The 26,631-nt window shown below is 40.4% G+C and overlaps 5 protein-coding genes across 8 annotated transcripts; 3 read left to right on the top strand and 2 right to left on the bottom strand.

Annotated features, from left to right (window-relative positions):
• Positions 1-234: 234 nt before the first annotated feature.
• Positions 235-8,355, top strand: LOC116293673 (nucleoporin Nup37). The gene is made up of 8 exons (XM_031701137.2): positions 235-395; positions 1,258-1,589; positions 2,080-2,231; positions 3,012-3,121; positions 3,487-3,668; positions 4,122-4,172; positions 5,325-5,409; positions 6,538-8,355. The coding sequence occupies exons 2-8, from the start codon at positions 1,306-1,308 to the stop codon at positions 6,649-6,651; spliced, it is 978 nt and encodes a 325-aa protein (XP_031556997.2). The 5' UTR covers positions 235-395; positions 1,258-1,305; the 3' UTR covers positions 6,652-8,355.
• On the bottom strand, positions 7,301-18,793 carry LOC116293665 (rho-related protein racA-like). Its single transcript, XM_089031434.1, has 7 exons — positions 18,226-18,793; positions 16,751-16,959; positions 15,813-16,048; positions 14,970-15,051; positions 9,406-9,866; positions 8,556-8,807; positions 7,301-7,504 (listed from the first exon to the last, which is right to left on the bottom strand). The coding sequence occupies exons 1-7, from the start codon at positions 18,672-18,674 to the stop codon at positions 7,301-7,303; spliced, it is 1,893 nt and encodes a 630-aa protein (XP_088887560.1). The 5' UTR covers positions 18,675-18,793.
• On the top strand, positions 10,372-15,820 carry LOC148910600 (uncharacterized). Of its 2 annotated transcripts, none has more exons than XR_016119928.1 (2): positions 10,372-15,667; positions 15,776-15,820. XR_016119928.1 is itself a non-coding variant. In XM_089030952.1 (2 exons), exon 2 carries the CDS (start codon positions 10,699-10,701, stop codon positions 15,466-15,468), a length of 4,770 nt encoding a protein of 1,589 aa, XP_088887078.1. In that variant the 5' UTR covers positions 10,372-10,520; positions 10,629-10,698; the 3' UTR covers positions 15,469-15,820. The 2 variants fall into 2 exon arrangements, 1 of the variants encoding a protein (XP_088887078.1); XM_089030952.1 differs by having other exon boundaries at positions 10,372-10,520; positions 10,629-15,820.
• On the top strand, positions 16,015-23,558 carry LOC116293675 (fructose-2,6-bisphosphatase TIGAR). Of its 3 annotated transcripts, none has more exons than XM_089030953.1 (5): positions 16,015-16,136; positions 20,840-20,877; positions 21,445-21,563; positions 22,044-22,121; positions 22,592-23,558. In XM_089030953.1, the coding sequence occupies exons 2-5, from the start codon at positions 20,850-20,852 to the stop codon at positions 23,102-23,104; spliced, it is 738 nt and encodes a 245-aa protein (XP_088887079.1). In that variant the 5' UTR covers positions 16,015-16,136; positions 20,840-20,849; the 3' UTR covers positions 23,105-23,558. The 3 variants fall into 3 exon arrangements, with proteins under 3 accessions (XP_088887079.1, XP_031556999.2, XP_031556998.2); XM_031701139.2 differs by lacking the exon at positions 16,015-16,136 and adding an exon at positions 16,827-17,008; XM_031701138.2 differs by lacking the exon at positions 16,015-16,136 and adding an exon at positions 18,779-19,142.
• A 47-nt stretch (positions 23,559-23,605) lies between these two features.
• On the bottom strand, positions 23,606-26,104 carry LOC116293672 (serine/threonine/tyrosine-interacting-like protein 1). Its single transcript, XM_031701136.2, has one exon. It carries the CDS (start codon positions 26,037-26,039, stop codon positions 24,633-24,635), a length of 1,407 nt encoding a protein of 468 aa, XP_031556996.2. The 5' UTR covers positions 26,040-26,104; the 3' UTR covers positions 23,606-24,632.
• Between the last annotated feature and the right edge of the window lie 527 nt (positions 26,105-26,631).

The raw sequence follows: 26,631 nt of genomic DNA, 5'->3' as shown, positions 1-26,631 counted from the left end.
CATACAAGCCTTTCACAACTTCAAGTCGCGTAAAAAATGAGCCAGCTCAACTAGAAACGGTGGACAGCTGTTTCGGCCTGTATTGGGTCTCGTGAGCACGGTGTATCTAGCTCGAGCCCTAAAGCCTCTACTGGCTTTTTGGTCAGCGGGCTAGCACCGTCGAACTCCTCAACCTCGTCCCCAGGGCCCTCTCGGCCCGACTCCTGGGAACGAGGTTGCGAAGTCCTAGATCCAGATCCTTACCAGCCAAGTAAGAAGGCTTGGCTGCAAAGTATAAAAATGGCGGCAGAGTTGAACTCAAGAAAGTCTTGACAATCTTGGGCAAGTTTACGCTCTTTACGCTGTGTTATTGGGTTAAAGATACGGAAAATATTATCTTCTAATCTACATTTCAGGTGGGCTGTCACATGTATAAGAAATACTAGAATATCGAATCCTATTTAACGTTTAAAAAAACTATAAAATGGAAATACGAGATTGTAAAATTAATAAGCTTAAAAGTTTTAAGCTTGTGTTGAACCCTCTTAACTTGTTGAATGTTTAATTTATATCTACCCGGCCAACCCGCGGCCAACCAAGATCAAACTGGAGTTAGAATCAGGCCTTGTTTGAATTATAAGAAATGTAAAGATTGTAGTCTCGCTTAAAATCTTAATGGTAAGTTTTCAAAGCAATGGGAAATTTTGCACGCGACATTTGAAAGACCAACAAATATATCGTGCCTAGAAAGAGAATCATATAGTTAGTAAAAGTTACTCAAATATAGTCTCCTCTGCAGCCATCATTAGTTTTGGTCCTAGATCCTCACAAGCCCTCTAATGATGGCTGCAAAGGAGAGTAACTCAATTGCAAATAGGACCCGAGTGATGTCCAAAAATTAGGCAATCTAGAATTTTTTTGTCGTTTTAAGCTGTTGCCCACCAACATACAGATCTTTAGTTGATTACGTTTATCATTATTATCATTATTATGACCCGTATTGCCCTGCTTGCTTACTCTTATAAAACGTGCATATTCTAATGAGACTTTATTGTATAAGCTCCTGTTTGTCTATGTGAATAAAAATATAACTTATACTTACTTACTTTGGAAAAGTCACGTGATGGTGGACAAACATGTTAAAGTGAGCAGGCAGGAAAACTATGCTGCGCTCGGTCCATAGGACATGACCTCAGGCCAAATATTTACCCATCTGGCCCAGTCTACATGTAACTCAGTCAATATTAAGTACATAGTACTTGATACTTAATTTTTCAGGCTTTTTTCTTGCCACCCACAAGTTGTTTTAAAGCAAGGCCCACAACAATGCCTGGGTTGCCACACATCCACTCAACAATAAGCACCTTCTCCATCAATTGCCAGGAAATAATCCACTCGGTTGAATTCAGCCCTTATGAGAACTCATCAGAACTGATTGCATATGGAGGTAGCAATAAAGTATCTATAGGGGTGAGTCGGTTTGGTGACGATGCCGATGATGACACAGGATTTCAGTTTAAACATGTGGCTGATTTTCACCATGGTACCAGGGTACAGGGTATCGCCTGGTCGCCTCAGACCTCTTTATCGAATATTCAAGCTTCTGTTCAGTAAGTTCAATTTTTTAATCAATAAGGAATATGTGAATTTACTGCATGTCAGGACACAGACCTCATAGTAAATGTCTAATTGAAATGAAATTCCACAACGGTAAAGTAAAGAATACTCTATTTTACAGTTCCATTCAGTGACCACTGAATAATAGTTCCTAGCCGAGGCTGGAGTTCCTGCACATGATAAACTGTGGTTTCGCTATGCGCAGAAACTCCAGCCTCGGCTAGGAACTATTATTCATGGTCACTGAATGGAACGGTAAAATGGAGTATTCACAACTTTAATAATACAAACACTTTGAAATTCCATGGACCTTCGCTGGAACACATGAATATTCTGCACAAAATCGAGGCTAACCCTGAGCAACAGAGAACTCGAAACTGGAGTATTGAAGATGAAATTTGTACTTTTTTAAACCACTCAGTTAAAAGTCTGCAATAGGACAAACTTCTCATAAAGTATGTACATGTTGGTTGTCTACCTCAGATTTTGTACTATTGGAGGTGACAAGAAACTAAGACATTTTGCAACATTTGGATCTGAAAACACGTCAGTTAAGATCCTTGGTGGGCATACTGGATACGTCAATGCCTGTGTCTTTGAACCAATCACAGGAGAGCAAGCTGCAAGTGTCAGCGGTTGGTATTATAAACAATAATAATAATATAATATTAATTGCACTTATATTGCATGTTATTTATTTGTCATTTTATTTCTAACTTTTGGATAAAAAAACAAGCTGAATTTCAATAGCCCCCCTGCAGCACAGATGAATGCAGCTTGATTTGGAAGACATAACTATGATAGGTGTTATTCTCAGGACATTGAAATTCCTTCGTTTTGTCCTTCAAATTGAGCTGCTTTGACATCACATACAAGGGGTCTATTCCATCTATTTGCTAGCCATGACTTGACCTTGATCAGCCCAAAGGCTGAATCTCAGGTATCGATATAAGGTTTGAAGGTTTTAACTGCATTGAATGGAGCATGGAAAATTTTGTTTGTCCTTCAAATTGAGCTGCTTTGACATCACATGCAAGGGGGTCTATTCCATCTATTTGCTAGCCATGACTTGACCTTGATCAGCCCTAAGGCTGAATCTCAGGTATCGATATAAGATTTGAAGGTTTTAACTGCGTTGAATGGAGCATGGAAAATGTTGTTTGTCTTTCAAATTGAGCTGCTTTGACGTCACATACAAGAGGCCTATTCCATCTATTTGCTAGCCATGACTTGACCTTGATCAGCCCAAAGGCTGAATCTTAGGTATCCATATATTAAAAGATTTGAAGGTTTTAACTGCATTGAATGGAGCATGGAAAATGTTGTTTTGTTTTGTTTTTTTTAATGGTTTTACATAAAGTGAGATTTAACTTTATAACTTTTGTTCTCATTTAAGTTTTATTGATTGCTTATAGATGACAAAACATGTCGTCTCTGGGATCTTAAAACAGGAGTACAGAAGACTTGTATCCCTCTTGGATCTGCTGGGATGGCAGTCCGATGGAATCCTCATGAACCAAACAAGGTAAAAAAAAAAGTAAAGTACCTATATTTACAGCAGTAGTTCCTTCAGTTGAAATTCAACTGCTATCAATGGAAGCCGAGGGTGCACACTTCACCCCCTCTCTCCATCAGTGCTCTGTTTTAAGAGTATTCAAAGCTGAAGCTAAGCGGATTAGAGAGAAGTTGAAAAAGTCGTGGAGATCCTAAGGATGGAACCGTTGACCTCAAGCTCTGAAGGTTGCGCACTAACCAACTGAGCTACGCCTGCTCCTATATATGGTCAGTGTGCAGTGTTTTCTGTAGTAAATTTATGAAGCCATCTTAAAAAATGTTCAATCTATTTTACTTACACTTTATTAATGTTTGCATTGTTTTTTATATTTTCAGCTTATGGTTGCAGAAAAGAATGGTATTATTCGATTCTACGATCTTGTCAGTCAGCAGCCAATCATGTCTCTAAGTGTTGGTCGTGTCCCTCTGATCGATGCTGATTGGTGTCCTACTGATCCTCTTAAAGTTGGTGCGGTTGCTCTCGACGACTGGTACATCTGGGATATGTCCAAGTCAAGGTATTATTATTATTATTTATTATTATTATTATTATACCTGGTAGTGATTTATAATCAAATTGCATTATGTTATAGCATCCCTTTTATATGTATTATACTCAAAGGTGCTTACAGTACACAGTCATGAGTGAAGAATTGGTCAATGATTATGGCATGCTTCTACGTTACGTTTTGGCTGCATGCAGGAGGTTGCTAAGCACAAAGGAATCATAAGAGCTGCACAAGGCATAGCCAAGTTCGACTCTAGCTTCTTGAGTGCTTAACCAACCAAAAGATTCCAAAATTTTTTAAACAAAATCTCCATTACATAGCGCCGCTACTCAATCACATCAGGGTGCCCCATTGATTTTTGTATGCACAGCCGCACACCCTAAATAACCAATCAGAGAAACTTGAATGAAAGTCGTGTTTTCTATCAGGTATGACATCTTGTTATTTTACATCTGAATATAGTTTACCAGAGGTTAGTCGGCAGGCACATCCAGATGGAGTATGCCATTTCAGGTATTTTCATTAAACTATTAGTAATATATATTTATGTACTAGTCAATTGATCCCCACCACCCGACCCCTGCCTGTGACGGGGTGAGAATTAACACAGCAAGACCAGGAATTTAAAGCACATTTAACATCATGAAATCTTGAACGCATGGCTATAGAGGCAAGTAACGCATACTTCAGCAGTTTAACAATCTTAACAGCAACAACTAAATAATTTTAAGAGCAAATCTGTCCCCAGGGACTGGAGGAAAGTGCTATATTTAACACTAGCTGTGGTTCCACTTGGGGTTCTTTCAGTGTTACACCAGTTTTTACTCTAAGTTATAGTGTTTTGAATGGAGCCTCTTGTTGTAGACATTTCGATATTAGTGTTTGTTGTTCTGGTAAGGTGGTTACCTCAAAAGCACTTTTACCACAATATAAACCGTGCTAGATAGGACGGTTTATTGGTGTAACTTTAAGACTAATTATTTGACATCTACTTCTTTACAAATAGCTAGGTTTCACTAGGTGTTTACGCCAACAATGGAACAGACCGTCTATCAAATCGACAGAGGGTTAAACCAGAATAATTCAGTGTTTATAACTTACTCCTAGTGGAACCGCAGCCACTATGTGAATGTTAAATTCACTGTTGTACTTCTAGTGCATTTGTATATGTAATAGGACTCCATAATAATTGGACGAGGAAAATTCCGAGGACTGACAAAATTGGATGAGGCCGTAGGCCGAGTCCAATTTGGCAGTCAGAGGAATTTTTCGAGTCTAATTATTTCTTGATTGGGGAGCATAAAATCCCATTACCTATTAATTATATAGCTGCCTAATTAATCCCATATCAACAAGACCTGTCCAATTAAGAAAATAATTGGACAGTTACCTATATGGGATTAATGAGAAGCTGTATAATTAATTTATAAATTATTCCGAGCAAGACAGTGAATGAATGAATGGTTAGTTGAATGAATGAATGTTGAATGAATGGCAGGCTGAATTAATGATTTAGAAATCAAGAGAAAAGTGGGGAAAAAAAGAAGAAGGAACAAAGTAATTAGAAGAATTAATAAATGAATGATTGAAGAATGAAGAAATAAATAAATGGATAAGCATTTTGTTTGAAAATAATGATCAAATCTTTCTATATTTTGACCTTAGATGGGCAAACAGTCATAGATCATTGTTTGCAACCTCTGGTCGACCTGGTAATCAAGTGAAGGTCTATCATATTGGCCATCAAAAGGTACTCAGTACTCAAACTTTTTTTAATAATGGCCTTTGCAAGCATGCCCGGGGGGGGATCTGGTAAAAAAGTACCGGGGATGCGCTCATCGTATCTCTTAGGGGTAAAAATTCGCGCTTTAGTATCTTTTAGGGTGTTAAATGTGAATTTTTGAAAATCATCATTTTCTGGTATCTTTTAGGGTGTCGGAAAACGAGAGAAGCGCGCATCAGTATGGCTTATCCTAGGTGCTTTTTATATAAAATTTAATATTATTTGTTGTGGTATCTCTTAGGGGTTAAAAATCATTCAGCCACGCCCTTTTTTAAAGATTTCCGGTATCTTTTAGGGGTCTTTTTGAAAATTTCTGACAAGCATCCCCAGCACTATTTTCCCGGAGTCCCCCCCCCCAGGGAAGCATGATGATGTCATTTTGACTTCCACTTTCAAGATGCTTCATGAATTTTCTTTCCTACACATATTTATTTTTGTATTCCCTCATGAGAATAGTAAGACAGTTGGTGCTAATTAACTGAACAAAAGAAAGTGTGCAAGGGAGTCTGGTAGTAGAAGTCAATGACACCATCTTGCAAACGTCCTACTGATGTTTAAGAGTCGTAGTATAAGGAGTTCTCGTTGCTTTGAAAGTTATAAAAGATAACCATCTGGACATTTGATTTTTTCCTTAGAAAAATTTGCTTCATGAAAGACAATTGACATCTTTAATTTTATTATTATTTATCATAATTTATTATTATTATTATCATTATTTTCAATCTTGATAATGACACCTGATAATGTCGAAACGTTGATCAATATCATCACTCATTTTCATGTTACAATGTCACTATCACTATCACTATCATTAAACTACTATGTGTATGAGAACATATATGAAATATATATTTGTACTGCGGTTGTAATGTATCAAATTGAGCTGATTCTCGCAGTGTATGAAGCACCTTATGCAGCTGCAAATTGGAAGACTCAGAAAAATTTCTGATTCTTGAATGGGATTTGAACCTGTGCCCTGGCAATTCCAGTGCCATGCTCTAAACTACTGTAAGTCTCCAAAATCTTTCAAAATCTAGTTTACTCCCAGAAAGTTAAATTTTTTATTAACTTTTTTATGTTTCTGTTTGCTTGAAGTTACCAGTATCTTGCGATATCAAAGTAGGTGGAGGATTATCCTGGCATTACAGTCTCCCAGTGTGTGCATCAGGTGATGATATGAAGGTCCATATGTGGGCAGTAGAAGTATAAAGTATAGTAAGAGTAGATGTTATGGAGGTGTTACTGTGGCTTTCAATATATTTTGATGGCTTGGCCTCTAAATGGCCTGTCCTGAGTCAGAGAGCGCCAGATCCTAACTGCTAGACCACATAGAAATTAAGCTACTGTCAGTATATACAAGAGAATATTAACTAAGTTACTTCATATTCTCTTGCTATATAGTATCTGAATGAATGCATATACAGTCAATTCGAAAAACGTTGTCGTCGACCAACTCAAGCCTATGCAACTGGACCGAAAGGAACTCTGGGCAATAATCATTGAAGCTGAGTTGACTCCATACTTCTATCTGACTAGTTATGCCTGGTTTACAGCACGAACCTTCGTAGGCGAGCAGGAAGTGTTGAAGGAGATGATTTTTAATGCCTTCATTTTTTTGAAATTGTGAACTGAATCATAACTACTTTGTTTTTCTTTCCCTAAACCCAAAGACATGCATTTCATGGATTGTTTCTCACCATTATTATTTATACTACTAGCAGGAACAATTCATTCAGAACGAATATTTAACTGCTTCAGTGATTTTTACCCCTATTCCTTTTCAGGTCCAGTCAGGTTGGCTTGAGCCGGTTGACGACACAATTTTTTTGAATTGACTGTATACTTAATTGAAAGTAATTTACATCACACAACACTTTTTCTGCCTAGTGCACTTGTAACTATCAAGTAACAGGGAACACTTCCTTGAAGGCCATCTGTTCTTTTCCATGAATTCTACATTTTCAGCCCAAACAGTTTCAAAGTCTTCTTCTCCTTCAAAGAAGCTGTAGTTTGTGGCCACAAAGTGTAGGCACCATTTGTGGAGAAATTCTGCATTGTAGGTCTGTGAAGAAATATAATAATGATCATGAAATTCTGGAAACCTATGTAAAGGGATTAACAAACTATCAAGGCTAGAAGTACTAGTTCAATGTTATTCAATAATATTGAAGTTTTTGCACAGCATGGAAGAAGAGTTTAAAGTGATATATCAAGATTTTAAAGGCCTTCAAAACAATTTTGAAAACTCTTGTCATCCAGTGTTTCTAAAGTCAAAGGTTTCAAATGATGAACATAGGACTAGCCTGTGTAGCAGAGGTGCTTCCTTGCTTTCCTCGCCCCTTCCTTCCTCCTCAAATCCTCAAAAGCCCTGTTACACAGGCTAATATGGGACATGAGACTCATATGACTGAACTAGGTAGTGTCTGTACTTACAAGGACTTATTTTTGAGAGAATAAGTGCAACCAAAACCATTTTTTTACAACTTTATTTAATAATAGCTAAAAGGTACATGATTGTATACATAAGATAGTTTGATTAGAAACCTGAGTTATGTGTGGGAGTAAAGAGCTTTTAATATGGATGAAGTACATGTATTTGTACTGCAAGTTGAGAGCTAAATAGGAGAGGCATCTTGCAAGAGTCGGCAAATCTATAACCCGGGGGGGTACTCCCCTATATTTGCTATACGGGTATGTGCCGCCCTATAGGGTATGGTTTTTCAGCTTTTGGGTCAGGGGTAGGGTATCATTTTTTGACATTTTGTCTGGGATAGGGTATTGTTTTTGTCTGGGATAGGGTTACGAATTTGGCAGTTTTAGCCTTGGATAGGGTTAACAATTTGGTCATTTTTGTCTGGCAAATAGGCTACGCTTTCTGACGGCACAAAAACAATAAAAACCTTAGTAAATATTGATTGCAATCTGTTGAATAACCGTCTTTTCCATCTTTTAGTCTGGGATAGAGTATGTAAAATCAAAATTTTAGGTCTGGGATAGGGTCAGGGTTTTGAGGTCCTGGCGGCACACCCCTACCCAAGTTGGGGTGGTAATACTCCCCCCCCCCCCCCCCCCCCCCGGCATCTATAATTAAAAGTGAACTCAATTTTTAGTACCTTGGACAAGTAGATACTCTCCATTATACTACCAACTTGTTCCTTACAATGTGTGGCTAAGGTTGTATAATCATAGCTACTGAATGTCCATAGTAAGAACTCCTCACAGCGATCTATCAAACTTTGAATGTGAAATCTGTCAGCGAGCTCTAGTACACCAGGAATATTTGCTTTATCTAGGAGACATTTGTCTGTGTAAATGAATTCCAGAATGGTATGGAAATGTTCTAGAGAAATCTCAGGAAGCCTGATCTGTTAAATAAAATAAATAAATCATGTAAAGTTATAAATGTTTCCTTCAAATTTTATAATTTAAGACCTGAAACTTCCCTGCTGAAACAACCTCTGGGCTGATCAAAGTGTGAGCATGGCTGACTCACAGATTTAACCCTGAAACAACCTCTGGGCTGATCTAAGTCAGGGCATGGCTAACTCACAGATAGAACCCTGAAACAACCTCTGGGCTGATCTAAGTAAGGGCACGGCTAACTCACAGATTGAACCCTGAAACAACCTCTGGGCTGATCTAAGTCGGGGCATGGCTAACTCACAGATAGAACCCTTAAACAACCTCTGGGCTGATCTAAGTCAGGGCATGGCTAACTCACAGATAGAACCCTTAAACAACCTCTGGACTGATCAAAATGGCTAACTCAGCATGGCTAACTCACAAATTGAATTGAAAATTAGTGTTTCATGGTTTTGTAGAGAGAGGAAACCTTGATTTATACTCTGTAACTCCTTGCTTTACAAGATCACTGGTTTGATTCCCATTTCATGTCAGCCTGTCTCTTAAAGCAAGTCATGGGCATGATTTAATTATTTCAGGCCTTCAATTATTATTACTAACACGAAAAGTAAGGGTTGCCTTGTTACCTCTATTATCTCTTTCTTTAAAACCACCCTCCAACATTGCTGCCAGCACTGGTGATCTCGTTGCCATGACAACTCGATGGACAAAAATGGGTGTTTCCTCAACTACCAACACTGTATCGGTCAGCCAATCATCTTCAGCCAAAAGCTTATCTGCTCTCCTCCACATTTCTTTATGAACAATAGTTGCTTCAATCTTGGCATTGTCTGCTTTTGACTTGTCGGTGGGGCAGTAAGAATCATCACTTCTATTCTTCTTTTGATTGATATAGATTTCAAATGATTCCAAAGATGGTGGTGTAGGAACAAAGGCTAATTTTCCTTTGCATCCTCGGCTGATAAAGATTGTAAACAACTCCAGTGGAGGAGGTTCTGGAACCATTGTCACTTTCTGTGTTTCTTCATCTTCCTGACCACCATTTTCATTTCCTTGATGCTCTTACAAGGGTGTGACATGTAAATTCTCATCACCTTGCAGAGTTTCCTGTCCACTCTCATCCATCTGTAACAAATTTTTAGCCTTTCCTTTGTATCTAAGAAGATTATAGCATAACGTTTTCAGAGGAAGGATTTCTAGTTCTAAGATGACATGGTATAAATTTATAACAAAAATGTCATCAAGTTTATCAGGGATATTCAACACCCCTGTGTACATCCATTTAAGAATGCATACGAATGCAGTATAATCTATTGATTTATCAAAAGCAATCTCCAATTGATGACCATCAACTTTACACAAGAAGTTGGTGGCTCTGTATGTAAAGTTCTTACTGAATTCTTGTTCAGGTTCAATAGACATGCCAGCCATAATGTTGTCACCTTTTGGAACACAAGAACATGTTTTTCTTTCACACGTTTCACAAGGGTACATATGGTGGGTTCCTTTACTTAAGGGCGTAACAAGTAGCTTTTTAATTTCACTTGATTGCAAAGAGTCTTTCTGAAGAGTTCTCTACTGGCCACTAGGGCCTGGACACGAGTTAGATACCGCTGACCGGCTCAGTAGGAGCGGCCATCTTGTTTACGTTAAGATTACGTTTTAGGACAGAACTATAATACAAGACTATTCAGCACCAGTATATCTTTATTTATGTAAGTTTTCCATTTATTATATGTGTAATCGTTTACTTCACATTTATCTATACATGATTTACTTTAAGTGCTATTATTTAGCTTAGATTTTATATATTTGTATCTTAGGACTCTATCATCGTTGTAGAATAAAATACTATCAGACATCGAGAAGCATCTCTTTCTTCATGATAGAGTCATGGTTGTAGTTGAATGTTCTGTTCCTAGCTGCACCTTTAAGACACAGGATGTCACAGACGCCGTCGCCGTTGCACTACTAAATAACCATGGGCTAGCACACAGAGACACTGCCACAACGCTCCAGGCCCCAGCGTCAAGAGGACCGAAACTAGATCGGCCGAAAGTAGACATCGGCATTTCAATAGAGGAATGGAACGTATTCGTCCGCCGTTGGGAAGTATTTCGCTCTGGCTCTGGCATAGACGATGCTTCAGCCCCATCTCAGCTCTTTCAGTGTGCTGGACCTGCATTGGGAGATAGCATCCTAAAGGCCAACCACAAGGCAACATCGGAATCCCTCGGAAATCTTCTCTCTGCTATGCGCTCACTGGTCGTCATCCCGGTTGCCACGTGCGTTATACGCACCGAGTTGCTGCAATTACATCAGGAACGCGACGAGGCATTCCGTGCCTTCACAGCTCGGGCGCGAGGAAAGGCCGAAACCTGTGCCTACAGCACACGGTGCGAGTGCGGCAAAACCGTTAACTATACAGACCACATCCTCCGAGACGTCTTACTCAACGGCATTTACGACCCCGACATACGTCGCGAGGTACTCGGGACCAAAGACATCCTGCAGAAAGCGGTGAACGACGTTATTGCCTTGGTGGAAAACAAAGAAATGGACCGAAATGCACTCCCACCATCAACCCTCTCTGGCATGTCATCATTCCAGCAACAACGAAGAACACAACCCTCTGCGGCCCCATCACATCCAGATCAAGCCAAAGAGGCAACTTGCCCCGACTGTAAGAGTCCCTTCAAAACCTTTACAGAAGGAGCGCGAGGATGGAACACCAAGCCCCATCAAGTGTGCATAAACTGCTACAGGGCCCGAAGACGAAAGCAACGCCAAAAACCCGCCAACATCCAGGCACTAGAATCTGAGCCTATCGCCCAAATCACAACAGTCAGCGTACACAGCACCCACAACAGTCATCGGCGCCGAAGAAGACAGCACTCTCAACGCTATAAACGGGACCTGACCATAACACATAGTACAATCCATAGGCCCCCATCAACGAGACTAGAGCATCACATATTCTCCAAGGGCGAATGGAGAAGAGCTCGTTTCAGAGAACACCCCAGAGTGTCCGTCACCATCACCGTTGACGGACCAAACAACCGATCTCACAACCACTGCTTTAACAAGGAGGCAAAAATATCTGCAATCGCAGATACTGGCGCACAATCAGACCTCTGGTCCCTAGAGGAGTTCACTGCCTGTGGATTTTCCCGTGATGACTTGCGACCAGTCAGTCTTGGCCTCTCAGCCGCCAACCGCTCCCCTATCGCCATTGAGGGTGCGTTCTTTGCCACACTAACAGCAGCCTCACGAGACGGTGCCAAAACAACCTGCCGCTCGATGGTGTATGTAAGCAGCTCCGTGCGAGACATGTACCTGTCCTACGAGTCACTGCTCAACCTCGACCTACTGGGCGAGCACTTCCCTACCAGAGAGAACACAAAGACACCCCTCAACGGCACACACGTCCACGACAGCGTCCATAAACAACAACAACCCTCATCCATCAACGCCAGTAGGTTTATCAACGATGGCTGTACTACGCCACCCAATGCCAACGACACAACGTGTTCATGCCCTCTGCGCACAGCCCCACCACAACGCCCCAACGAGCTACCATTTCCGTGCACCCCGGAAAACAATGAAAGAATGAAAGCCTGGCTCCTCGAACAATACGCATCTTCAACCTTCAACACTTGCCCTCATCGAGCATTGCCCTGCATGGCAGGACCTCCAGTTGAGATACATGTGGATCCAGAGGCCACACCAAAGGCATGTCACAAACCAGCCAGCATACCTGTCCATTGGCAGCAGAAAGTCTACGAGGACCTCCTCCGCGACGAGGCACTCGGTGTTGTCGAGCGAGTGCCGTATGGGGAACCGGTGACCTGGTGCCACCGCATGGTGGTCACTCGGAAGCACGACGGTTCACCCCGCAGGACTGTGGACCTATCACCCCTTAACAAGTTCTGCCAACGCGAAACCTTCGCCACTGAGTCACCCTTCCACCTGGCGCGACGCATCCCCAAGAACACGTGGAAGACGGTCACGGATGCCTGGAACGGTTATCACAGCGTCCCACTGCGAGAATCAGATCGCCATCTCACCACGTTTATCACACCATTTGGACGCTGGCGATACACCAGGGCGCCGCAAGGCTTCCTGTCCTCAGGAGACGGATACAATCGCCGTTTCAGTGCCATCCTCTCGGAGTTTGAACGAAAGGAACGTTGCGTAGATGACACCATACACCACGACACCGATCTGGAACAACATTGGTGGAGAACGATTGACTTCCTGACCAGAGTCGGCCAGTCCGGCATCGTCCTCAACCCAGATAAGTTTCAATTTGCAGGGAAAAGTGTCAGCTTTGCGGGATTCCAGATATCGGACGCAACAATCGAACCGCTCCCCAAGTACCTGGATGCCATCCGCGACTTCCCCTCCCCAGAATCAACGACAGACATCAGGAGCTGGTTTGGCCTCGTCAACCAGGTGGCGAACTACGCACAGTTGCGAGACACATTGGCCGTATTCAAACCTTTTCTCAGCCCTCGATGTAAGTTCACATGGTCCCAAGACCTGGAGGCAGCATTCCAACAGTCCAAAGAAGTCATCGTAGAAGCCATCCGGGAAGGTGTTGAAATCTTTGACATGCAACGGCGCACCTGCCTACGGCCTGATTGGTCCAACCGCGGGATCGGTTACTTCCTGCTTCAGCAACATTGCAACTGCCCCTCCGGTATACCAGACTGCTGCCCAGGGGGATGGAAAATCACGCTAGCAGGTTCAAGATTCCTTTCATCAGCAGAGCAGCGTTACGCAGCCGTCGAAGGTGAGGCACTTGCTGTCGCTTGGGGCCTCGAACAAACACGATATTTTACGCAAGGATGTGACAACCTTGTGATAGTAACCGACCATAAGCCACTAGTAAAAATCTTCGGTGACCGCACACTAGACGAAATATCGAACTCCCGCCTGTTCCGACTAAAGCAGCGCACCCTACCGTGGCGCTTCGAGATTGTCCACAGACCCGGGAAAACCAACCACGCCGCTGACGCCACTTCAAGACACCCCTCACCATCGAGCTCCGAGAACCACTACTCACTCGGTAAACCAAGCGAACCTGACCTAGCAGAATCAGCGCTGATGTCTACAATCCGCGAAGACGCTCAAGGCCTCAGTGCAATATCGTGGTCCCTCCTAGCACAGGAAACAGCTAAAGATGAATCCCTCTGCCACGCTCTCCGTCTCCTCGAGCAAAACGGCAATATAGACAGCAAAGACCCTACCTTAACCAATCTCTCCCCAATCAGCGAATCCATCTATATCCAAGAAGGTGTCCTGCTGTACAACGACCGCGTCATTGTTCCCTCCTCCCTACGCCAAGGGATCCTCCAGCACCTCCACGCTGCCCACCAAGGGGCCTCCACGATGGAACAGCGTGCCCGTGCCATCGTCTACTGGCCTGGGCTATCAAAGGACATTCAGGACACCAGAGAAAGATGTGCCGACTGCAACCGCAATGCCCCGTCACAAGCGGCCACACCCCCTCTACCTTCGCCACCACCATCCACCCCCTTCGAAGCGATCTTTGCAGACTTCTTCGACCGCGGGGGTTGCCACTACCTTGTCGTCGGAGACCGCCTCTCAGGTTGGGTAGAGGTTCTACGCTCAACAGCTGGCACCGATCTAGGAGGATCAGCAGGCCTGGTCCATCATTTACGCAGATTCTTCGCTACGTTCGGCGTCCCAGAGGAACTTGGGAGTGATGGTGGCCCAGAGTTCACAGCAGGTAACACTCAAAACTTCCTCCGCTCCTGGAACGTGCGACACCGCGTGTCCTCAGTAAGCTTCCCCCAGTCCAATGGGAGAGCGGAGGTTGCTGTTAAGGCAGCAAAGAGACTTTTAATGTCCAACACTGGTCCAACCGGGAACCTCGACCAAGACCGCTTCTTGCGTGCAATCCTACAGCTGCGAAACACGCCCGACCGCGACTGCAACTTATCACCCGCACAAATAATCTTTGGTCGGCCACTACGAGACTCACTTACCTTTGTAAGTCGACTAGAAAAGTTCTCAAACCCCAACGTCCGACCACTATGGCGTCAGGCTTGGATAGCGAAGGAAGAAGCCCTGCGCACAAGGATGTCCCGCACAACCGAGTCCTTGAGAATCCACTCGAGACCACTTCGCCCACTAACCCCTGGCGACAGAGTCTTCCTTCAAAACCAGCATGGCCCAAACCCAACTAAGTGGGACCGATCTGGCCTTGTAGTTGAATCCCTGAAGAACGACCAATACAGAGTGAAAGTAGATGGATCGGGACGGCTGACACTGCGCAATCGTCGATTCCTGAGAGCTTACACACCAGTCCACCCGACAGTCCCGCAGCAGACAGTATCCCCGCCGCCGTCCCTAGGAAGAAGCCAGGAGCAGGAGCACATACTGATACCCACAGACAAGGGACCACTTGAAGAGGCCTGTGAGCTACCACAAGATAAACCATGTGCCACATCCCCAAACGTTCCTCAACCCATCGTCCCCACACTCCCCCAACCACCAGCCACCGAGGGACCACAACCAGACGTCAGTCCCCCAGAAAACCCGTTGACCCAGGCACCTCCATACATACGCCCTACACGTGACAGAAGGACACCACGGCGCTATGAACCCGAGACAGGCACCTGGGTTAGAAACTGAGTCCAGTAATTCTGACTGCCCAGTCAGGGATTCCAGGACTGGGGGGGATGAAGAGTTCTCTACTGGCCACTAGGGCCTGGACACGAGTTAGATACCGCTGACCGGCTCAGTAGGAGCGGCCATCTTGTTTACGTTAAGATTACGTTTTAGGACAGAACTATAATACAAGACTATTCAGCACCAGTATATCTTTATTTATGTAAGTTTTCCATTTATTATATGTGTAATCGTTTACTTCACATTTATCTATACATGATTTACTTTAAGTGCTATTATTTAGCTTAGATTTTATATATTTGTATCTTAGGACTCTATCATCGTTGTAGAATAAAATACTATCAGACATCGAGAAGCATCTCTTTCTTCACTTTCTGCATAGTTTTCTCCCAGCTCGTCACATTTCTTAGCAGTTTTTTAAAAGTTCCTGAAGCCAAGTTGAGAACAAACTTGTGTGCATGAATATCTGGTGAGCCACCAGGGAATCTCAGAATGACGTCTGTTCGTCTCCTGCTGTTTAGTGTTTCCTGCCAGTCATCACAAAGTGTTGTTGAACCTTTCTTAGTAAACTCTGGTGGGTCACCTAAAACCAAAGAGGACAAGGCAGGAAAATGGTAAACAGAAATTAAATTTGAAAGCTTCAGCTAAATCCAGTGAAAGTTTATCCAGAGGTAAATGTTCTCAGTCTTAAAGTGTATATCAAGGGAAAAAATATTTTCAAAATCACTTATATTTGAACAGTGTAGTAGTATGGTTGCAATATTTTTGTATGTGGACTTCTATTTTCAGAGATATAAAAATTTAAACTATCAATATGCAAATGAGATGATGCAAATTCAGGAACGGGTTACATTTTGCAGTTTAATTTACGACAAGTGTTCTGAAGTGAAATAGCCCAAAAGAGTACAAAGCCATATATTTCAGTTATGAGGATGATTCGCAAATGAAAAAAACAGTAGTACTTTCCACAACAGCATTTTTGTATAACAAATTAGTCTTGAATTTACGTCATCACATTTGGATATTGATATTTCTGTTTATATCTCCTAAAAGAAAATTTTACATACAAAAATACTGCAACCATACCACTATACTATTCACATATAAGTGATTTTGAAAGAAAAAAAATTTCCTTGATATACATTTTAAGCACATTAAAAAATACTTAGCAAAGGGGTTTGGGGTGTGACTAGTCAGCCCTCTCATTACCCTTGGATCCGCCCCTGTAACTTAACAGTCCAAAATTAAACTCCCCACCCTCTCCCCCCAAAAAAATTCTACTTACTAAGTGAGTCCAGTTCATTGACATCAAATTCTACAACTTGCTCTTTTGTTGATTCAGATTTCTTCTTTTGATGCTCGTATGCCAACTCCAAAGCAATACTAAACAGAGCGTAAACGTTCTCATCATCATAGCACGATATCTCAATGTATCTATCCAGACCAAGAGTCTTTGATAGTTTCTGAACTTCCTTGCCAGCCAATACTTTTCGCCTATGGAAGTCATAGAAGTGTGAATCTCATTGAAGTTCTGAGGGATAGGGTAATGTAGCAGATTAACAGATGATTTGGACTGTCTTTAAGATTTTCTCTAATAAGCACTACAGTGAGCTAGTGACACAAGATATAAGCTTTTTTGCTGGACCCATTCCTGTTCCTAAACACTATTACCAGGAACGGCTCCAGTCAGAAGAACAAGCTTTAAGATGAGATAAGATATAAGCTCGTTTGCCAGAGCATTCCTGTTGGCAATCACTATTACCAGGAATGACTCCACTGACTACAGTGAGTGACACATCAGATATAAGCTTGTTTGCTGGAGCCATTCCTGTTAGCAAACACTATTACCAGGAATGGCTCCACTGACTACAGTGAGTGACACATAAGATATAAGCTTGTTAGCTGGAGCCATTCCTGTTAGTAAACACTATTACCAGGAATGGCTCCACTGACTACAGTGAGTGACACATCAGATATAAGCTTGTTTGCCAGAGCCATTTCTGTTGGTAAACACTATTACCAGGAATGGCTCCACTGACTACAGTGAGTGACACATCAGATATAAGCTTGTTTGTCAGAGCCATTCCCGTTAGTAAACACCATTACCAGGAATGGCTCCACTGACTACAGTAAGTAACACATAAGATATAGCTTGTTAGCTGGAGCCATTCCTGTTAGCAAACACTATTACCGGGAATGGCTCCACTGACTACAGCAAGTGACACATCAGATATAAGCTTGTTAGCTGGAGCCATTCCTGTTAGTAAACACTATTACCAGGAATGGCTCCACTGACTACAGTGAGTAACACATCAGATATAAGCTTGTTAGCTGGAGCCATTTCTGTTAGCAAACACCATTACCAGGAATGTCTTCACTGACTACAGTGAGTGACACATCAGATATAAGCTTGTTTGCTGGAGCCATTCCTGTTAGCAAACACTATTACCAGGAATGGCTCCACTGACTACAGTGAGTGACACATGACATACTGTAAGCTTGTTTGCTGGAGCCATTCCTATTGGCAAACACTATTGCCAGGAATGGCTCCACTGACTACAGGAAGTGACACATCAGGTATACTGGAAGCTTGTTTGCTGGAGCCATTCCTGTTGGCAAACACTATTGCCAGGAATGGCTTCACTGACTACAGTGTGGGTGACACATCAGGTATACTGGAAGCTTGTTTGCCAGAGCCATTCCTGTTGGCAAACACTATTACCAGGAATGGCTCCACTGACTACAGTGAGTATGCCTTACTCTGTTTTCAGATCAGCTTTATTCCCAATTAATATTATTGGCGTTTGGGGTTCGTAATGTCTGATTTCCGGTAGCCATCTTGATTGCACGCTCTCCAAAGAAGCACGATTAGTTAAGTCAAAGCACAAGAGGAAGACATTACAGTTCATATAAGCAAGAGGACGTACATCATCGTATCTTTTAGAACCACCAACGTCGATAATATTGGTCTGAAAGACACGCTTTGTCGTGTGTGGCATAGAGTAGTATCCACGAAGGCGAACATCCGTGCGATAGGACTTGAAAGATGTAGGCGTGTAAGTCTTTGAGGATTCAAATTGTCTCCTATAAGTTGGGATTCCTTTGTCGTCCAAAATTGGGTTCTGAATATGACATATTGAGATGAGAGTCGATTTTCCAACTTTTGAGTCGCCGACTAAAACGATATTTAGCGCTTTATGGCGGCTCATCTTGCGAGGTCAACTGTTGCTCAATGAACACGGAAATATTCGCTTTGCGTTCCTAAGATAATCAGCCAATCATATTCCTGCAAAGGGCTTTCCCTACACATATATGACGTCATTGTTGTTCTTCAGCGCTGTGGATCGTTTTCGCTTTTTTAAGGATGTTAAAAAATCTTTTTACACGCAAAAATTCACACTCAAACAGACACCAAAAATATAATAAATGTCATTTTATATTGGTTCGAAAAAAATCTAAAGGTTTTTTGAAGTCATTGGTTTGGGATTCCAGCGTTTATGTTTTTTCCTGACGGGTTTCCTGTGTCATGAGACTGCGCATTTTCCACACAGCGGGCATACCCAAAAGGAATATCGAAATATTACTGTGCAAATGAGCAAAAGTTCAAGAAAAACAAAAGTTCCTGGTAAATCTGCCTTAAAAAACATGATTCGCTTCGATCTCTGCGTTGTTAGGCAGTAAGTAATGTTTTTTTCCTTATAAACAAATAAGCATCCTGATCAATGGATCTTTTTATGATGATTTTGAACGCATTCGGCCTGCACGAACGGTCGCCATTTCGGTCCCGGTTCGGTACACTAAAAATACGGCGTTTTCGAATATATATAATAATAATATACGAATATTTAAGAAAATTCTCAATGTTCAGGGTTGAAATTTTCAGAGATCTAAAGCCATTTTAGGTAAAATATTTGAACTATTTCCAGCGTAATATAATCTTAGAGTGCAAACAATCTGTGAAACACTAATTACTAAATAGTCCAAAATAGTGCTAATTAATGGAATTTGCATGAAATTGTGCTATTTAGTATTCAGTGGCGGATCCAGGGGGGGTCGAAGGGTTCCACAGAACCCCCCTTGAAGGTTTGATCTTTTAGGTAATAGAAATATGTCTTATATAAATTTTGCTTAAAAGTATCCACAAGGATAATGTTGAACACGAAATGATAAATATTTGCTGTTATGATGTTTAATTTACCTTTAAGTTCCGTTACTAGATAGTAAATTAGGTGATTAGAGCCAATTTTTTGTCAAACATTGACTAAACAAAAGAGAATTATACACAATTTAAGAAACAGAACCCCCCTTTGAAAAATCCTGGATCCGCCACTGGTATTACTAAAGTTTCAAGGTTATATTGTTTGCACTCTAATGCATACAGCACCAGCTTTACAAGTCGGGTTCAGAAACATAGAACATAGAAGCTGAGACCGAAATGGTACATGGGAAGTACATTAATTAGATGCATGCTGTGACCGGCAACCCGTAGCATCATCCACTGTTTTTAATATGCATTTGGCATTCTAAACAGACTGCATTGATGGCACAAATGCCATACATATAATTATGCCATTTCGCATGTGCCATTTTGGTCTCAGCTTCATGTTTCTGAACCCAATAACGATTCTTCAGTTGAGTGTATACAAAAGAGCAGCATAAATTATATTTTAAGAACACTCGAGAAGTGTCGAGAAGCACTCCACTACGCATCGTGCTTCTCCTAACACTTCTCTTGTGTTCTGCCAACTTGTGCTTGCTTTATGACTGCACACAGCATGCACAAGCGTTTTTTATTTCTTCATTACGCTGGATAACTTAAAAAATTTGGAAGCTTGTTGGTAAAATTCGATGTAATGATGACGTCACTGTAAATTTTTACACCTATTGCGTTTTTTCAATCAGTGTGACCTCATGCTATCAAATTTTTTTCTTTCTGTTTTATCAGAAAAAAGAGTTTGAATGTCTTATCAAATTTTTCATGTAATAAGCTTTATATCAAACATGTGAAAGCGTTTGATCCTATTTCCAATTAGCTAGAAGTGAGTTGAAAAAACGAGGTGGAGCCGAGTTATTTTAACCAACTTTGAGGTGTTTGGATAAAGGATGAAACACTCTTTCAAGTGCTTGATATGGCTTCTCAAACTATTTATAGTTCTTGGAGTTCTTGGAATTCTTGGCAATAACATTTCCAATTTTCGTTCACGCTAGTAATTTTCTTTGTTTTCTCCTCATAAATTATTACTGTAACGAGGCTGCAAAACTAGTGAACAGTTTTTTTTGATTGAGTAGTCTATTGCCCGATATCCCTGTGGCAAATGTGAGCGAGTAGCAATGAAAACGGTGGTAATATAAAGTTTTAAAATATTTTTTCCAGTGGTGAAACTATGGAGAACAGGAAGAACATCCATCAGGGTAAGATGATCCATGAGAGGATTTTCAGTCAAGGAAGGGTTAAGTTCTTCACATAATGTTACCTCTCCTCTTTCCTAGTTCTAACTTCTCATCATCCTGTGCACCTAAAAAAATTTTTATTTAAGTATCTAGTTGTTCTAACACTTATTCACTTGTCTTGTTTTGCCGGCTTAAGCATATATTTAACTAAAATTCAGGCCGAACAAAGATTAGCCAGCCCAAAGTATGATTATTTTTTGTTAAAATGCAAATGTGACGAGACTATCTCCCAACTTCGAATTTTCATTAAATTTTCTCAAAATATTTTCATACTTTGAAACCTAGAAATATTTCAAGAATGTTTAATCAGCCAATCAGAAGCATTACTGTTATCATTCCGTTATCTTGTGGTTAGAAAGTCAATTTTGATTGGCCAAAGAATAATAGAACATTCCTAGAATATTTCTAGGTGCCCACTGTTTTTTGATTCGCACTGTAATGAACAATATTATTTATCTTATTTTTCCCTGGGAAAATGAATTTCTTCTGAAGTATATGAGTGTCATTTGAATTTGTTCTTCTTCCCAGGACATATAGATACAGTTCTTTCTGATGAAGGTATGAAACAAGCAGAACTGGTTGCAGACAGGTTACAAGATAAAGTGTTTACTCATGCTTTTAGTAGTGATTTACAAAGAGCTTACAAGGTAGGCAATAAAAAGACATGCTATGATGAATGGCTGTCTCAGGTTTGACTAAGATGGCTGCCAACTTAGAATATTACTGTGCAGATCGACTCACTAACCGTTACCACTTGAATAAAACTGACCAATCAGATAACAGTAAACTAGACAGAGATTGAACTAATAACAGTGTTAGCCAATCAGATTATCACGTTCTCACGTTCTCATATTGATGTGCCCTCTGATTGGCTGGTTAAAAATATTAAACAAAATCTTGCAATATGATTGATTAATGATGATAGTTTATCAAAGTGGTCCTGGTTGGAGTGTCCACACAGTAACTATAATTTCCACTTTAATAAATCTCATCAAGGAAATAATTTGGAAATTGCTAGGGATGGGGGTAGCTTGAGTCTAAATATCTGTACCCCCCCCCCCTCCCACCCTCCTCTCTTCCCACCACCCCACGCACTCATATTTATTGCAAGTTTTTTTAAATTCTAGACTGGAGAGTGTATTCTTAGGAAGAACAAACATGCGAAGGACTTAGTTTTAGTGAAGGATCAACGAATCAGAGAAAAGGTTAATATCACAACAATCTAAGGCCAAACAAAAAATCATAGTGTGTTTCCTATTGCACGATGACCCTAATTTTCTTGCTGACTTTTGCTGACCCTAATATTTTTTAAATTCCCAAATGCACCACAGGGTTCCCAGTAAGCTCATTTCCACTGTTGTATCGGTAAAAAAAATCCGACCTACCGACCCCAATTATTTTTCTCATGCAACATTTTTTGTTTTAACGAAAATTGAATTTAACCTTAGAAGTAATTTTTTGTGGAGGAGGGAAAGCCTGCCAAGATTGGCATTAAACTAGTTTTCACAACACGACGGTTACCTCTAATCTTATTGCACATGGTAATAAATGGAATTGTATGTTTGAACTGATTCTTATGGAGGGAAAAAACAAACTCTGACCTCAAATTTAAATTGAAAAATTAAAATTTATCATTTATATATAATCATTAATAATCTTTGATATTTTTCTATAGAAATATGGTGAATTCGAAGGAAAAACACAAGATGAAATAAAACAATTAGCTCAGAAGCATAACTTTGTATTGAAAGATTACGTCCCCAAAGGAGGAGAAAGTATTCAACAGTTGGCTAAAAGAGCTGTAGAATTCTTTGATGATCTTTGCAAGAACATTGCTCAAAATGCAGAGAATGGCAAGACAATGGATGAAGAAGATAAAAGTCTTGAATTTAGAGTTCAAGAGGCTTCAGCCTCAATCTCAGCTGCGAATGTTCTCATTGCTTGTCATGGAGGCACTATTAGGCAGCTGTTTTACCACTTTTCAAGAGAAATACCATCAGAGTTTTTATGCAAAGGGAAAGACAAGATCTGTAAATTATGCCCAAATACAGGTGTTTCAGAATTTGAGGTCTTTGTTGGCAAAACGTCAGGAAAAGCAGAATTCATTAGGTGTACAATGACATATGATGGCTCACACTTGATTAATGAGGATGAAAAAATTCCGTGTGATGAAGACCATGCTTTGTAAATGCTAGAGCCAGCCCATCAATTTTTTTCATTATTTTATCAATTTATTGGGAATTTCACCTTTTTACTGGATTATTTATTACTATTAATAATTTCTAAACTAACCCATGGATATCATTTGCCTTAAGTATAATTTTAGACTTTACTATGGAGTCTTGAATGTTTTCCAATAATCACTTTGCCTAAAATCGACAATTAATTGTTAAATATGACCTCGCACAGAATTTTACAATTTGTAGTGACATTAATTCAAAAATCAAAATCAAAATTAATAGGGTTTTAGTGGAGTTCAATAATAGTGTTTCCATGACATTGACAAATTTTCAAGGCAAGTGCCTGTTGAATGTCATAGAAAAGGCCTTGATTGACATGGACCAAAACATGCTTTATCATGATGCTGGCAGTTTAGTCAGCGGTTTAATTTTTTGGGTGTTAGGCTGCATTCATAATGTATGGCAGAGGGGGGGGGGGGGGGGGGGGGCAGGTGAAATTGAGGGAGGATTGCAAAAATTTTGGTAGGAAAAAGGGGGATGGGCAATTTTTTATCAGAAAAATAGGGGGATGCACAATTTTTGGAAGAAGCTACAAGCCTTGCTTAGGGGGGATCGTATTTTTTTGCAGGGTGTTAAGGGGATGTTAAGAATAATTCTGGACATTTCAAATATTCACCTGCCCCGCCCGCCCCCCCTGCCATACATTATGAACGCAGCCATAGTGAGCACAAAGCATTCTTTTGGTACCAATTAAAAAAAAAAATTTATAAACTCTCATCAATATATCACATTTTTCTGTATCAATTAATTAAGTTACTTAAGGGATTATAATTTTTTAGCTTTGGATTGTATTTATCATATTTATACAAAATATTGTAATATTTTACAGTTAGAATATTATTTTCTGCTATTAATTTGGATCATTCAGATTTAGACTAAATAAATGCCAATGGGGCCTTCAACCATTTGCACTGATGAATATCTAGCATTTTCCTTATGAATATACAACTATTTAAAAAACATTGAAGGTGTGAACGACCGAAAGGCACAGTGCGCATGCATATAAATTACAAATAATCGAATAATGTTTTAAATGGTTTTGTCGACTACAAACGACATTTCAACAACAATTAACATCAATAAACATTTGTGTTATTGACAATAGAATAATGATAAAAAATATGTCAATTCTGGCTACCATATTCTTGCATCTTGGAATGACCTATTTCGTATCATTTATTGCCTATTACCTACGACCGCCATCTGCCCCTTCGACATTTTTTGAAATAGCTTTACATTTCAACTAATTTTGAATAATATCATTAAATTTAACGTAAACGCCTAATTGCAAGAATATTGTTATACAAACACTGTACAAATTAAACATAGCCACAATGTAACGCATGCTCTGATTGTTAAATCCAGAAATGGAATTTGCCTCAAATTTCCCCCCGCCCAATTTCACATGTAATTTCAATTGACAATGTTCCTGCGATTTAGTGTACTGGTTGGTATATGAGATTTATAACTGGTGATTTAGAGCCACAAGTCATCAGGATCAGTGTACTTTTTCCCCAGAATATTTACTTCCCAGACAGAAAGCTGTTGTAAGAATCCTCTATTTGGACGGATACACGTCCTTCTTTCCTTAATGTAGTCATACGCCTGTCTTAATGTCCAACCCCTTGACTGTATTAAATATGCTATACTTACTGATGAACTTCTACTCACTCCGAGATTACAATGTACCAGAGCACGTCCCCCACTACTAAATGCATTAGCTAGAAAAGCACTTGTCGTTTCAAAGTGCTTTAAAAGTTGGGTTTGAGGGACATCGTCAAGTTTTAAAGTTAAGTATTCCACTTTGGCTGGAAATGCATTCTTGTGTTCTTGAGTGATATTTACGATATGGGTGATATTTAGGTTTTCTACGACCTTGATGTTCGTCGCTTGGTCACCACGTCCTTGGTAAAGTTGGTCGTCTAAGATCATTGAAGGGTAGACCTCTAAAGTCTTATAATCTGTAATTTTGTTGTCTGTACATAAAAATGGGAAAGAGTTTTCAAATGAAATAAATCCTGCAGAAAGAAGATAAGGCTCTGCATCATAATTTCCTTCTAGTTCATTGAACAATTTGATCTCTGGTCTTTCCTCTATACTTCTATCATCAGGATCGATACGATCTCCATATATAATGATCCAAGTGAATTCACTAACAGAATTCGATATACTACTGGTTGAAAGCCCATTTAGGTAGTTGTAAGATTGTAAGTCAGAATAAAGAGAAGTTGATGGCCTAGCTAATAATATATGATTCTGCTCATACGATTCCTTACTTCTTGTGTCCAATAAAAGAACATAGGACGGGTCACAAATACAAGGTGAAAGTGCACCATCATTAAGAATATTATAAAGTTCAACAACTGTCATTGACCTATACTTGGCAACCCCAGCATTGACATTGGTAACAACGGAATGTTGGGAACAATTCGCACCTTGTTCCAAAATCCCTGATTTTACACCTCTATTGTTATTTTCACTACTTCTATCGTCTTCATGGAGTTCTTTAGTCTGTGAAGACGTTCCCTCAGCAGAAGTTTTTAGTAATGCACTTTTGGAATTTTGTTCTTGTCGTAGTGTTTGTTTAGCATGCGTCTTTCCATCTTTGTGAATTTCGGGTCGTTTCTCAGACGAAGTCCTTCTCAAATCTCCACTACTTCTTCTAAACTTCACATGTGAGATCCAAAACTTTTTGCTATCCTTTCTTTCATGTACAATATTTCCAGTTTTGTGCTCCAGATTATTGTCAACATCACATGTTCCTTCAACAGATGTGGTGTGCGAAGGCTTATCTTTGATTTTGGAACTACCAGATCCTTTTTTCCTACTGGTGCTTCTCATAGAAGGGCTTGTTTTTGCTCCTTTAGAATATGAAGATCCCATATCTCTTGGGATTCGAATTTTTTTTATAGATATAATTAGAGCTTCGATTTTGTTATTGTGCTTTGGTTGGCAAGTCATGAAATGAATCCGAAAGAGAGAGCATGGAACCGAAAACACAGGCAACCCAAGCGGGTATATTTTTTCAGTGTTGCTTACAAACGGGGTGGGGTAGGATAGAGGAGGTAGGACCGAGGGGGGGGGGGGGGGGGGTGGGGCTGACGCAGCCCTGAGAGTCTAGTCAAAATTTAAAAGCAGCACCTACTGACGAAACGAACTGTTTTCACTGATGAATTTCCCTCTGAAGCCTCAGTCCTCTCTTTGCCCCCCACCCCCCCAAACATATACATTCCCTAATATATGTGAAATTCCAATAATATTTTTGAATAATATATATTCAAAGTCTTATATACTAGTAATTAGGTTCGTATAATATTTATATATCCTACCCTAAGAATTACTTTACCTGCTTTATTAACAGTTGTTCTCTGACTAATTACCTCCTTGTACACCGGAAGTTAACAATCGTTCTCCTAGAGCTCTGATTGGCTTAACTTGACATCTCGTTATAATAAAATAAAAAGTTTAGTGACAT

The sequence above is a fragment of the Actinia tenebrosa genome, unplaced genomic scaffold (genome assembly GCF_029948245.1).
Source record: "Actinia tenebrosa isolate PJP-AT-01 unplaced genomic scaffold, QUT_ActTen_1.0 PGA_scaffold16__25_contigs__length_10494907, whole genome shotgun sequence".
NCBI lineage: Eukaryota > Metazoa > Cnidaria > Anthozoa > Actiniaria > Actiniidae > Actinia > Actinia tenebrosa.
The sequence above is the reverse complement of the archived record's forward strand: the minus strand, read 5'-3'. Positions and strand labels throughout refer to the sequence as shown.